Source organism: Gorilla gorilla, chromosome 21 (assembly GCF_029281585.2).
Source record: "Gorilla gorilla gorilla isolate KB3781 chromosome 21, NHGRI_mGorGor1-v2.1_pri, whole genome shotgun sequence".
Lineage (NCBI taxonomy): Eukaryota > Metazoa > Chordata > Mammalia > Primates > Hominidae > Gorilla > Gorilla gorilla.
The window spans coordinates 15708796-15721858 of NC_073245.2; the positions used below are offsets into that span (position 1 = coordinate 15708796).

Genomic DNA, 13063 nt, shown 5'->3' on the forward strand with positions numbered 1-13063 from the left:
CAACATGGCAAAACCCCGTCTCTACTAAAAATACAAAAATTAGCCAGGTTGGTGGTGTGAGCCTGTAATTCCAGCTACTCAGGAGGCTGAGGCAGGAGAATTGCTTGAACCCGGGAGGCGGAGGTTGCAGTGAGCCGACATGGCGCCACGGGCACTCCAGCCTGGGCGACAAAGTGAGACTGTCTTAAAAAAAAAAAAAGAAAAAAGAAAACCACAGAGCCCAGCTAATCCTCTCATTTTCCACATGGGGAAGTTGAATCCCAGGATAATGAAGAAAATCACCCAAGGCCATGTAGTAACCTGGCAACTCCTATTTTCTGGGTGACCCTCTGTGCAGACTAACTGTAACTTCTCTATCCCTTCTTTAAAACTAAAAAAGTCTAGTTCTCTATAACTTTCAATATGTACTGCTAAATTATGTGTCACATTAAATAGTCATTGGAGAGGATAATAATAGAATTATTTTATTTATTTGTTTATTTTTAATTTTTTTTTTTTATTTTTGAGATGGAGTCTCCTCTGCTGTCCAGGCTGGAGTGCAGGGGCGTGATCTCGGCTCACTGCAAGCTCCGCCTCCTGGGTTCACGCCATTCTCCTGCCTCAACCTCCCGAGTAGCTGAGACTACAGGCGCCTGCCACCACGCCCGGCTAATTTTTTATATTTTTAGTAGAGACGGGGTTTCACTGTGTTAGCCAGGATGGTCTCGATCGCCTGACCCTGTGATCCGCCCGCCTCAGCCTCCCAAAGTGCTGGGATTACAGGCGTGAGCCACCGCGCCCGGCCCAGAATTATTTTTCAAAGCTCAAGAATGTTATTTGCCACCTGTGACATCTCTCGTTGTTTCTCACTCTTAAGTTTCAAGGGCACGTGCTATGGGGGAAGAGGCTTATTTACTTCTGTGTACTTTGCCTGCAGTCACAGTTTTAAAAAGAAATCCCAACTGAGTTGAAAAACTGGCCATGTTACTGTCTCAAGCCACACCTCCGGGGCACTTATCTGCCGAGTCCAGGTGCACAGCAGTGTGACCTCATGTTCTGGCCTGATTGCTCCTCTCAAGGGCTTCTTCAAGTAAGCATTCATCTGACTTTTTACTCAGCTGTATCTTCTTAAAATACAAGGAAACAACTTGATTACAATAGTCAATCCCAAAGACCGTAGGCCATAAGACTCCCATTTCAAACAGACACCGTCACTAGTTTCATTCATTGTTATGTATTTATAAGATAAAGGCTATACACAAGGGAAGACCAAAAGATGGCTGGTTTTTCCATTTGTTGTGCACTTACATTTCAGGCACCATGCTATGCATTTCACACACGTTGTTCTTTTGATTTTCACAGCCACACCCAAGAAGTAAATCCTATTATGATCTCGTTACTCATGAGAAAACAGAGTTTTGGAGAGGCTCGTTTCGTATTAATGTTACCCACAGACTGGTGGAAATCTGAGACTCAAACCTGGGTCAGGTTGACTGCAAAGGCAGACCTTTAAAGAAATGCAGACATCTAGGTATGATTACATACTGTGCATTAAGAATTAAGCTTTAGGCCAGGCACGATGTCTCACGCCTGTAATCCCAGCACTTTGGGAGGCCAAAGTGGGCGGATCACCTGAGGTCAGGAGTTCGAGACCAGCCTGGCCAACACAGTGAAACCCCGTCTCTACTAAAAATACAAAAATTAGCTGGGCATGGTGGTGCACGCCTGTAGTCTCAGCTACTCGGGAGGCTGAGACAGGAGAATTGCTTGAACCCGGGAGACAGAGGTTGCAGTGAGCCGAGATCGTGCCACTGCACTCCAGCCTGGGTAACAGAGTGAGACTCCGTCTCCAAAAAAAAAAAAAAAAAAAAAAAAAAAAAAAGAAGCTTTAAATAGTTGCAGTTACTTCTTTAAGTCTGAGCTAGCATCTTTCTACTAAGTCAGTATCTTCAAGCCGATATTGGTACCCTGTCAGGGTGACTGTGACTCCTGGTCCACTGGACCAGCATTGTGCCCACTGTTCACTGAGCTCTTCTTTCCATTTCTCCCATCCTCCTGTTGTGGAAGAAGCTTGAACTACTTGTGCACTAATTGGAGAGAAGGTGTTGGGGCTCAGAAAGCAGTACCCCAAAATGAAGGTCTCTGCAGCAGCCTCAGAAGCAAAAGTTTTCCTTTGACCTTTGTTTGCCCTCTTGTCTGAGTCTCATTCTCCACCCAAGGCCAGCCATACAAGCTAGAATCCCTCTTGCCCAAGGCGGGTCATAGAAACCAGAACCCCCTTTCTCCAAACCAGCCATAGAACCTAAAAATATTACTCTAATTTTCCCTCTGCCTTTCTGGGTAAAACTTGGCCATAAAGAAATTATCTGGCTGGGTGCAGTGGCTCACCCTTGTGATCCCAGCACTTTGGGAAGCCGAGACGGGAGGTTCGCTTGAAGCCAGGAGTTCAAGACCAGCCTGGCCAACATAGCAAGACTTTGCCTCTACAAATAAAATAAATTAACTGGGCATGGTAGCATGCACCTACAGTCCCAGGTACTTAGGAGGCTGAGGTGGGAGGATTGCTTGAGCCCAGGAGGTTGGGGCTACAGTAAGCTACAGTCGTGCCACTGCACTTTAACCTGAGTGACAGAATGAGACCTCATCTCTTTTAAATTAAAAAAAAAAAAAAGAAAAGAAAAATTATCTGACCTACCTTGTTTGACTGTAGGTGATAAGACCCCCATTTCAGAGAAGGTCCTGTCCCATGCCCCGAAGGAAGGAGTGCTGCTCAGAGAGGCCAAGAAGAATCTAGACAGACAGGCCTTGCTGGGCTCCCCACTGAATCTATTAACATTAGATCTTACCTTTTTTGTTCAATCATATTTCTACACTTTGATTCCCCTTTGCCAGTGCCTCCCATCTGCCCCAGTGAATATGGGCAGGGAAGGGGAATCTCTGGCCCAGGAAGACAAAAAGGCTTCTCAAGCCAGATCATTTGTTGAATTGGCAGGATCCTCTCATGTGTGCCTCCTGACCACACTGCTATTTCTGCTGTTGTAGAAATATGAAGGTCTTATTTCTACAACAAAGTCCATAGTTTATTGAACCTAAGCATAAAAATGGACAATTTCCCCTGTATCTTTGGGTTTGCATTCTGAAGGCTTCAGTGTATACACATTAAATAAATTTGTATGCCTTTCTCCCATCAATCAATCTGCCTCATGTCAGTGATTTTCAACAAACCTCCAGGGGGCCAAGGGCCTTGGTCCCCACAAAGGCATTGCCTTCTCAGTTAAATTTCTCACACCAGGTAGGATCCAACTTCTTATGTGAAAACCCAGGGAAGAAAACAAGTCAGGAATTTTTAACTCCCTTTGCTGGAATCAGTGAAGCCCTTGATCACTTTTTCTACCCAGAAGAAATTTTCTCATCTGGTGCCAGAACTCTTCTTATTCTTGGCTCTTTGCCCTTGAAGTTGCTGTTTGTCTGCTGAGTGGCTGCCCTTGGCCAACCTTTTAGCTCCCTGGAGTTTTTGATAGTTGGCTTTTGGTAACATGCTTGAAGTTTCAAAAACCCAGCTTATTAGAACATAACTTTTAAGGATAAAGGCTTTTATGTTCATTCCTGGGTCCCCCATGTTTGACTGACCAGGTTCATGTTTTGCCCACTGCCTGGCCTAATCACACAATGCCTGCAGCTTCTGCCTGCTACGCCTAGACCCTGGTGTGACTAGGGAATAAGGGTCAGTCAGTTCCTGGCACATGGTAGGTGCTCAGTAAAGGCTGGTGAATGAATAAATGAAAAACACATATAAGTGAAACTTGATAAGGTTTAAAAATGGAGATCAAGTGTTTATCACAGCGCCCTGCTCATCCATTTGTAAAATTATCATAAAATTTAAAGCTCTGTGTGATCTGTGTAGGATAATATAAAATTTCTAAGTTAAAAGCATATATTATTACATAAGCCCTGCAGATTTGTTTAACTCTTGACTAGAAAGTCAACTAGTCTCTCTCAAAAGCCCCTGGCTTTTTTTCCTTGAAAAGAAAACAAGTAGAGAAATGAACAGCTGTAAGGAGATATAATGCTACTGAGAATAGAATATTATTCCTACATTTCCCCATCATGAAGAAAGCATGTTCCTAGTGGAGTTGTTTCTTTTTTAGCAAATATTTCTGTAATAACCATGTATGCAATTATGGCTTTAAGGATACCCCTAAATTGCTTTCAAAGCTATTTTCTTAAGACAACTGTATTCCATATTTTAAGTATGTGAGGTTTTTTTCCTTCTTAAAAATAATATAATTGAGGGGCAAATTTAAATAAATTGTAAAAAACAAAAAAACAGAGGTGTACCCCCATTTCTTCATAATATATTCAGTAGTTGTTGTTTTGTCCAGAATTTTCTTTTACAAATTGGAAAATATTAGGGATTGTAAAATGCAGTATAAATAAGATGAGGAAGTGACCCTCAGACTAACACCATTTTAGAAGTAGAGTTTGAGGAAAAATTGGTTAAAATAATATTGCATGTTTTCAGCCAATAATACCCAGAGAGCTGCTCTGAGCCTAGGCCTGGAGGTGGTGCCTGGAGATTTCTTGCTATCAGACAGTGTTTGAGTCTACTGCCCTCTGGTGGCTACGTGTTATACTTTCCTGAGCCTTACTGAGAAAAAGAATTTAAACGTACCAGATGTGTGTTAAACCTTTCTCATTTATTCTTTGCAGAGTTCTGTGCCTACTCGAGGTAGAATTAAAAGTTCTCAGAGATTATTTTACTCAACTGAAATCCAAGGAGGTAATTTCTCTTAAGGTCACCGTTAGTTATATTCACTGCACATGAATTATATAATTTGAAATCTTTTTTCATTTATCCAGCTGGGTTGATTTCAGACTAGAATACACACATGAATAGTGATGTCTAATTTTTTTGCTGGGTTCAGTGGCTCATGCCTGTAATCCCAGCACTTTGGGAGGCTGAGGCAGGTGGATCACTTGAGATCAAGACCAGATTGGCCAACATGGTAAAAACCCTGTCTCTACTAAAAATACAAAAAATTATCTGGGCATAGTGGCACGCACCTGTAATCCCAGCTACTTGGGAGGCTGAGGCATGAGATTCACTTGAACCCAGAAGGTTGCAGTGAGCTGAGATCGAGCCACTGCACTCCAGCCTGGGAGACAGAGTGAGACTGTCTCAAAAAAAAAGAAAAAAGAAAGAAAAAAGAAAAGAAAAAGTGATGTCTGATTTTTCTTTATACATTTGCCAATAAAAGTTGTGCTTTTTTTTTTTGGCAAAGATAAGACCAAAGGATATAAATTTTACTTTTTTGATGAAATTATAGTACCATTAAAGGGTAATTGGCCAGGTGCAGTGGCTCACACCTGTAATCCCAACACTTTGGGAGGCCAAGGTGGGCAGATCACCTAAGGTCAAGAGTTTGAGACCAGCCTGGCCAACATGGTGAAACCCTGTCTCTACTAAAGATACAAAAATTAGCTGGGCGTGGTGGTGGGCACCTGTAATCCCAGCTACTAGGGAGGCTGAGGCAGGAGAATCGCTTGAACCCAGGAGGCAGAGGTTGCAGTGAGCTGAGATTGTGCCATTGCACTCCAGCCTGGGTGACAAGAGCAAAACTTGATCTAAAAAAAAAAAACCAAAAAAAAAGGTAATCACAAAATTGAAAAAAAAAAAAACTTTTGGAACTTGTAATCTAATAAGATGGCATGGAACTATTTCTCCTTGTTCTTCCCTGCTAAGCAACTATGAACCCTGGAAATGCAAGAGGCAACCAAAGGAGAACTTGGAGATTTAGTAAGAAGGTGAATTGGTTTGGGGCCCCAGGACTGGAGGAACAATATGGTGTCCGAGTGTCTTCTGTCCTCCTACCCAACTGAAGAAGGTGACCCAGACCCGGTGCATCCTAACCTGCAACCTAGCAACAAGAAGGTGGCCCGGGGCCTTCTCCCCAGGACTGACAGGTTATCTATCCAACATGACCAGGAAAGCCCAGCCCCCGGGAGGGGGAGATTAATAGGAGGCCACTAAGTAGCCAGAAGAAGTGCTCACCTTCAGAGGGCCCGGGACTTCCTTCCCCTGCTGAATGAGAGCTCTGTGGCAAGCATGCACATGTGGGAGGATTCTGCCAGTTCAACAAATGATCTGGCCTGGGAAGCCTCTTTGTTCCCCTGGGCCAGAGCCTCCCTCCCCTGCCTACATTCACTGGGGAGCTGGGGGGCACTGGCAGAGGGGATCCCACTACCTCAGACAGCCCAACCCAGGGACCTTCTTCCTCCCAGGGAGCCTGAAACTTCCTTCCTCCCCTAGAGATTCCCATACTCTGAGCATGAGGCCTGGGAAAACATCTTCCATTCCTTCAGGCAGCACTAGCAGGAGCCTGTGGAAACTCAGCAGTTCCAGATAAATCAAACAGATCAAAAACAGCAAAAGCACTGAAAATTAAACTTTCATTGAAACCACAATCACAAAAGTAGGCCAGGACCTGCATACTAACATAAAGGATTTCTTTTTTTTTTTTTTTTTTTGAGTTGGAGTCTCACTGTTTCACCGAGGCTGGAGTGCAATGGTGCGATCTCAGCTCACTGCAAACTCCGCCCCCTGGGTTCAAGCTATTCTCCCGCCTCAGCCTCCTGAGAAGCTGGGATTACAGGCACCTGCCTCCATGCCCGGCTATTTTTTTGTATTTTTAGTAGAGACGGGGTTTCACCGTGTTGGCCAGGCTGGTGTTGAACTCCTGACCTCAGGTGATCCACCCACCTTGGCCTCCCAAAGTGCTGGGATTACAGGTGTGAGCCACCACGCCTGGCCAAAATAAAAGATTTCAGTAGGACCAAAATTCTCTAAATGTAATAGACAAAATGTTTAGATACAACTAAAGATCACTTGTCATACCAAGAACCAAAAAATTACGACTTGAATGAAAAAAGACAGTCACGGCTGAGCGCGGTGGCTCACGCCTGTACTCCCAGCACTTTGGGAGGCTGAGGCAGGTGGATCACTTGAGGCCAGGAGTTTGAGACCACGTTGGATGATATAGTAAGACCCTGTCTCTACAAAAAATAAAAAAATTTGCCAGGCAGGGTGGCACGCACTTTTAGTCCTAGCTACTTGGGAGGCTGAGGCAAGAGGATTGCCTGATCCCAGGAGTTCAAAGCTGCAGTGGGCTGTGATTGTGCCACTATACGCCATCTTGAGCAACAGAGAAATACCTTATTTGACAAGGATTTTAAAGCAGCCATTATAAAAATGCCTGAACAATCAATTATAAGTTCTCTTGAAATAATGAAAAAACAGAAAATCTTAGCAAATAAATAAAAGTTATAAAAAGAAGCAAGTCAGTTGGGCACAGTGGCTTCCACCTGTAATCCTAGCACTCTGGGAGGCTGAGGCAGTAGATCGCTTGAGCCCAGGAGTTCAAGACCAGTCTGGGTAACATGGCGAAACCTCGTCTCTACAAAAAATACAAAAATTAGCTGGGTGTGATGGGGCACTCATGTAGTCCCAGCTACTTCGGGAACTGAGCTGGGAGGATCGCTATTGTCCTGGAGGTAGAGGCTGCAGTGAGCCGTAATTGCACCACTGCACTCCAGTGTGGACCACAAAGCAAGACCCTGTCTCAAAAAAAAAAAAAAAAAAAAAAAGAAATGATATAAATGATAGAACTGAAAAATATGGCCAAACATTGATAAATTGGACCTCATAAAAATTAAAAACCTTTGCTTTGTGAAAGCCCATGTGAAGAGAATGAAAAGACAGGCCACAGACTGGGAGAAAATATTTGCAAATCCCATACCTGACAAAGAACTAGTTTCTACAATATGTAAAGAACTCTCAAAACTCGACTCTCAAAAAAAAAATGCAATTCACTTTTACAGGTCAATACACAATTCAGTTTCTCCACATCCTTGCCAACAACACTTGTTATTTTCTACTTTTTTGATAGTGACCATCCTAATGGGTGTGAGGTGATATCTCACTCTGGTTTTGACTTGCACTTTTCTGATGATTGGTAACATTGAACATATTTTCCACATGTTTATTGGCCATTTGCATACCATCTTTGGAGAAACATCTATGGAAATCCTTTGCCTATTTTTAAAATTGGGTTGATTTTTTTTGTTATTGAGTTGTAGGAGTTCTTTATGTATTCTAGATACTAACTTCTTATCAGATATGTGATTTGCAAATATTTTCTTCCTTCTTATAGATGGCCTTTTCACTCTGTTGATTGTGTCCTTTGATGTGCAAAAGTTCTTGAGTTTGTCCATTTTTGCTTTTGTTTCCTGTACTTTTGGTGTCATGTCTAAGAAATCATTGCCAAGTCTAATGTCATGAAGCTTTTCCTCTGTGCTTTCTAGGAGTTTTATAGTTTTAGGGCTTATGTTTAGGTCTTTAATCCATTTTTGAATTAATTTTTATATATTGTGTAAGATAAGGTTTTGAGTTTGTTCTTCTTATCTTTTTGTTTGTTTGTTTTTGTTTTTTTGAGGCAGAGTCTCACTCTATCCCTCAGGCTGAAGTACAGTGGCATGATCTCGGCTTACTGCAACCTCTGCTTCCTGGGTTCAAGCGATTCTCATGCCTCAGTCCCCCAAATAGCTGGGATTACAGGTGTGTGCCACCACGCCTGGCTAATTTTTGAATTTTTAGTAGAGACAGAGTTTCACCATGTTGGCCAGGCTGGTCTCGAACTCCTGACCTCAGGTGATCTGCCCTTTTCTTTAAAAAAAAAAAAAAATAGAAAAAGAGTCTTGGTCTGTTGCCCAGGCTGGAGTCCAGTGGCATGATCCCGGCTCACTGTAGCCTCTGGCTCCTGAGTTCAAGAGATTCATGTGCCTCAGCCTCCCGAGTAGCTGGGATTACAGGCGTGCGCCAATATGCCTGGCTGATTTTTTGTATTTTTAGTAGAGACGGGGTTTCACCATGTTGGCCAGGCTGGTCTCCAACTCCCGATGTCAAGTGATCTGCCCACCTCGACCTCCCAAAGTGCTGAGATTACAGGCGTGACCCACCACGCCTGGCCTCGACTTTGTTCTTTTGCATGTGGATATGCAGTTTTCCCCTCACCATTTGTTGGAGAGACCTTCTTTTCCCTATTGAGTAGTCTTGGCACCCTTGTCAAAGATCATTTGAGCATATAAGTAAGGGTTTATTTCTGGGTCTTTGTCCTGTTCCATTGGTCCGTATGTCTGTCTGTATGACAGTGCCACACTGTTTTGATTACTGTAGCTATGTTTTGAAATCAGGAAGTGTGGGTCCTACAACTTTTTTTTTCCTCGGAATTGTTTTTGCTATTTGGAGGTCTGTATGTATTCTTTTTTGATGTACCTATAAATATATTTTAGTGTGGATAAATATGTGCATGTAAATTTATGTATTTTAGTACATTTGTTTATGTAGAGATTTTAACAACAAAAAACCTGTAACAAAAACATGCTGTTCTGCAACTTGCCTTTTAAATTTCCACATTAGGCCAGGCACAGTGGCTCACGTTGTGGGTTTTTTTTGATGTATAGAGATTTTAGATTCCTATATAGTCAAGCTTATCAATCAATGCTTCTGCTTTAGCATAAAATTAGGAAAACCATTCTTGCTTTCCAAGATTATATAAATAGGCACCTCCATTTCTTAGTATTTTTAAAAGTTTAATTTTCAACTTTGAAGTCTTTATTTTAGGGTAAAGTATGAAACAAGATGATAGCTCTATTGTTTTCCAAATGGAAGCCAGTTGTCTCAATGTTATTTATTTAATCATTGTATTCCTTTCTCTCTGGTATTTTTTTTTTTTCTTTCACTTTTGTTGCCCAGGCTGGAGTGCAGTGACACGATCTCGGCTCACTTCAACCTTCGTCCCTGGTTCAAGTGATTCTCCTGCCTCATCCTCCTGAGTAGATGGGATTATAAGCACATGCCACCATGCCTGGCTAATTTTTTTGTATTTTCAGTAGAGACAGGGTTTCACCATGTTGGCCAGGCTGGTCTTGAACTCCTGACTTCAGGTGATCTGCCCACATCAGCCTCCCAAAGTGCTGGGATTACAGGCCTGAGCCACCACGCCAGGCTGCCCCTTTCTCTCTGGTTTTAGATGTTCCCCTCACTTAAAAAAGAAAAAATCACATTCTACATTTTCTGATTGTTTGTTTGTTTTGGAGCCTGACTGGTCTGAGTTTTGACCTTGATTCTATAGCTAGCTAAACATGCTAGCTTTCTGACCTTGAGCAAGTGACTGCACTTCAGTTTTTCTTAGTTTCCTCATCTATAAGATGAGCACAATAACACTATCTGCTTCGTAGGTTGTCATGAGGATTGAGTGAGACACCTGGAGCTGAGTATACTTAGCAAAGGCTAGCTGTCATTACAACCACTGCTGTTACAACTAGTGCTGCTACTGGGGTTGGTTTCTGGATTCACTTCTTTCTTGAGTTCCTTTCAGGAGTCTAAGACTTCCACTTCTTTATGTTGCTCAGTACGAGGCAAAAAAGTGACTTTTCCTGGGACAGGCCCCTTACAGAGAAGTTATTCGGATTAACACTGACCAAAAGTATCTATAGAGTTACTTCTTAGCATTTGCTATGAAAATATATATTTTCTGCTAACTTTGGATATAATTTTAGGCAAATTATTGAATCCTGTTCTTATATAATCTCTTCATTGTGAGTGTCACGTCTATTTGTCAACAGATGCCTTCTTATTTGCAAAGTGCTTTGATTTGTATTTGAAAGGTGTTCCTATGTTGTATTCTACAAATAATCTTATGATGAAGGATCCCTGTTAATCTGGGGTGTCTTTAAGCAAAGCCATGTTTGTGAGACTGTATTAGATACTATGTTTATTAGACGTCTAATCAGTGAAATGAATGAGACCATTTTTAAAATTGTTTTCTCTGTACCGTGCTACAGATTGAGGGTGATATAAATCAGTGAGAACACAGGATTCCTGTGCTCATGGAGTTGATGGTCTAGTTGGGAAAATAAGATATGTAAACTTAAAATACAAAGTGATGGCCGAGCTTGGTGGCTCACACCTGTAATCCCAGCACTTTGGGAGACCAAGGTGGGCAGATCATCTGAGGTCAGGAGTTCGGGACCAGCCTGGCCAACATGGTGAAACTCTGTCTCTACTAAAAATTCAAAAATTAGCCAGGCGTGGTGGCACACACCTGTAATCCCAGCTACTCGGGGGGCTGAGGCACAAGAATCACTTGAACCCAGGAAGCAGAGGTTGCAGTAAGCCGAGATCGCACCACTGTACTTCAGCCTAAGGGATAGAGTGAGACTCTGTCTCAAAAAAAACAAAAACAAAACAAAACAAAACACACACACACACACAAAACCAAAGTGATAAAATCAGGCTGTATAGGCTGGGCACGGTGGCTAATCCCTGTAATCCCAGCATTTTGGGAAGCCAAGGTGGGCAGATCACTTGAAGTCAGGAGTTCAAGACTAGCCTGGCCAATATGGCAAAACCCCCCTCTGTACTAAAAATACAAAAAATTAGCTGGATGTGGTGGCACGTGCCTGTAATCCCTGCTACTTGGGAGGCTGAGGCAGGAGAATCGCTTGAACCCGGGAGGCAGAGGTTGCAGTGAGCTGAGATCATGCCACTGCACTCCAGCCTGGGTGACAGAGCAAGACTCTGGTCTCGCAAAAAAAAAAAAAAAAAAAAAAAAAAAAATCAGGCTGTATAAGTTTCATAACTACACAGAACAAATAGAAATGAACAAACTCATTACAAAAAATATCATCTATTGGCCGGGTGCGGTGGCTCATGCCTGTAATCCCAGCACTTTGGGAGGCCGAGGCAGGTGGATCACGAGGTCAGGAGATCGAGACCATCCTGGCTAACACGGTGAAACCCCGTCTCTACTAAAAATACAAAAAAAAAGTTAGCTGGGTTTGGTGGCGGGCACCTGTAGTCCCAGCTACTCAGGAGGCTGAGGCAGGAGAATGGCATGAACCCGGAACCCGGGAGGCAGAGCTTGCAGTGAGCCGAGATCACACCACTGCACTCCAGCCTGGGCAACAGAGCGAGACTCTGTCTCAAAAAAAAAAAAAAAGGAAAGAAAATATCATCTATTCCGGGAAGAGCAGATATCTACTTATTTCTCCACGTCAGAATTCTCTATGTAAAGATTAGCTGTTGAAGCTAGTACATTCTGGGTGGTGCTAGAAATCATTACTTAAGGAATAGAAATTAGAATGTTGTTATACATTTACCAAAGCAAAAGAGCAATAATCCAAATTTTAATCAGATCTTAGACAAAACATTTTTATAGCTGTTTATTACAAGACCTCAGAGTTTTCTTACTGTGAGCACTCTCAAAATTATCTAAAGTATTTTTTTAATTGAACTATTGGTCATAGTTATTAATGTTATTAATATATTACTATAAAAAGGCATAGAAAAATCATAATAAGAAACAGATAATTGCTAAACTATGATTTGAGTTGCCCCTCTAGAGTTTTTTCTTTTGTGGTCTATATGAAAGGCACCCTATGGTTTTCCATTGCTTTATCTCTGCTTTAAAACCCATAGCTAATTCCCTAAATTTGAATTTGAAACATTTTCAGGGTGAGTTAGAAAGGGGGAGATGAGGCCGGGCGCAGTGGCTCATGCCTGTAATTCCAGCTCTTTGGGAGGCTAAGGCGGGTGGATCACTTGAGTCTAGGAGTTTGAGACCAGCCTGGGCAACATGGAGAAACCCCATCTCTACAAAAAAATACAAAAAATTAGCCAGGCAGAGTGGCATGCGCATACAGTGCCAGCTACTCTAGAGGCTGAGGTGGAAGGATTGCTTGAGCCCAAGAGGCGGAGGTTGCAGTGAGCCATAATTGCACCACTGCGCTCCAGCCTGGACAACAGGACAAGACCCTGTCTCAGAAAAAAAAAAAACAAAAAAGGTGGAGAGGTGAGTTAAAGGATAATTGGCTGCAGTTTTACAGTCTACAGTTTTAGACTGTAAATCGGCATATCACTTTTCAAATATTAACTCAACCTTCAACAGGCATGAGAAGCTGAAGTTGTTTGTAACTAGCCAGGAAAATGAGAAGTATTATTGCATATCTCTCAGCATATTAGGAA

At 42.4% G+C, this 13063-nt stretch overlaps 1 protein-coding gene across 5 annotated transcripts in view; it reads left to right on the forward strand.

Moving 5' to 3' along the window:
* The window catches only part of SHLD1 (shieldin complex subunit 1), a 112840-nt gene that overhangs the window by 33211 nt on the left and 66566 nt on the right, over positions 1-13063 (forward strand). Inside the window, exon 3 of one of the 5 annotated variants that reach the window (XM_055372539.2) lies at positions 917-1610. The exons of the other annotated variants lie outside the window; for them this stretch is intronic. Coding sequence (XP_055228514.2) covers positions 917-945 — 29 coding nt within the window. The 3' untranslated portion in view covers positions 946-1610. Of the gene's footprint in view, positions 1-916; positions 1611-13063 lie in introns of those variants that run through there. 5 annotated transcript variants of the gene reach the window in all.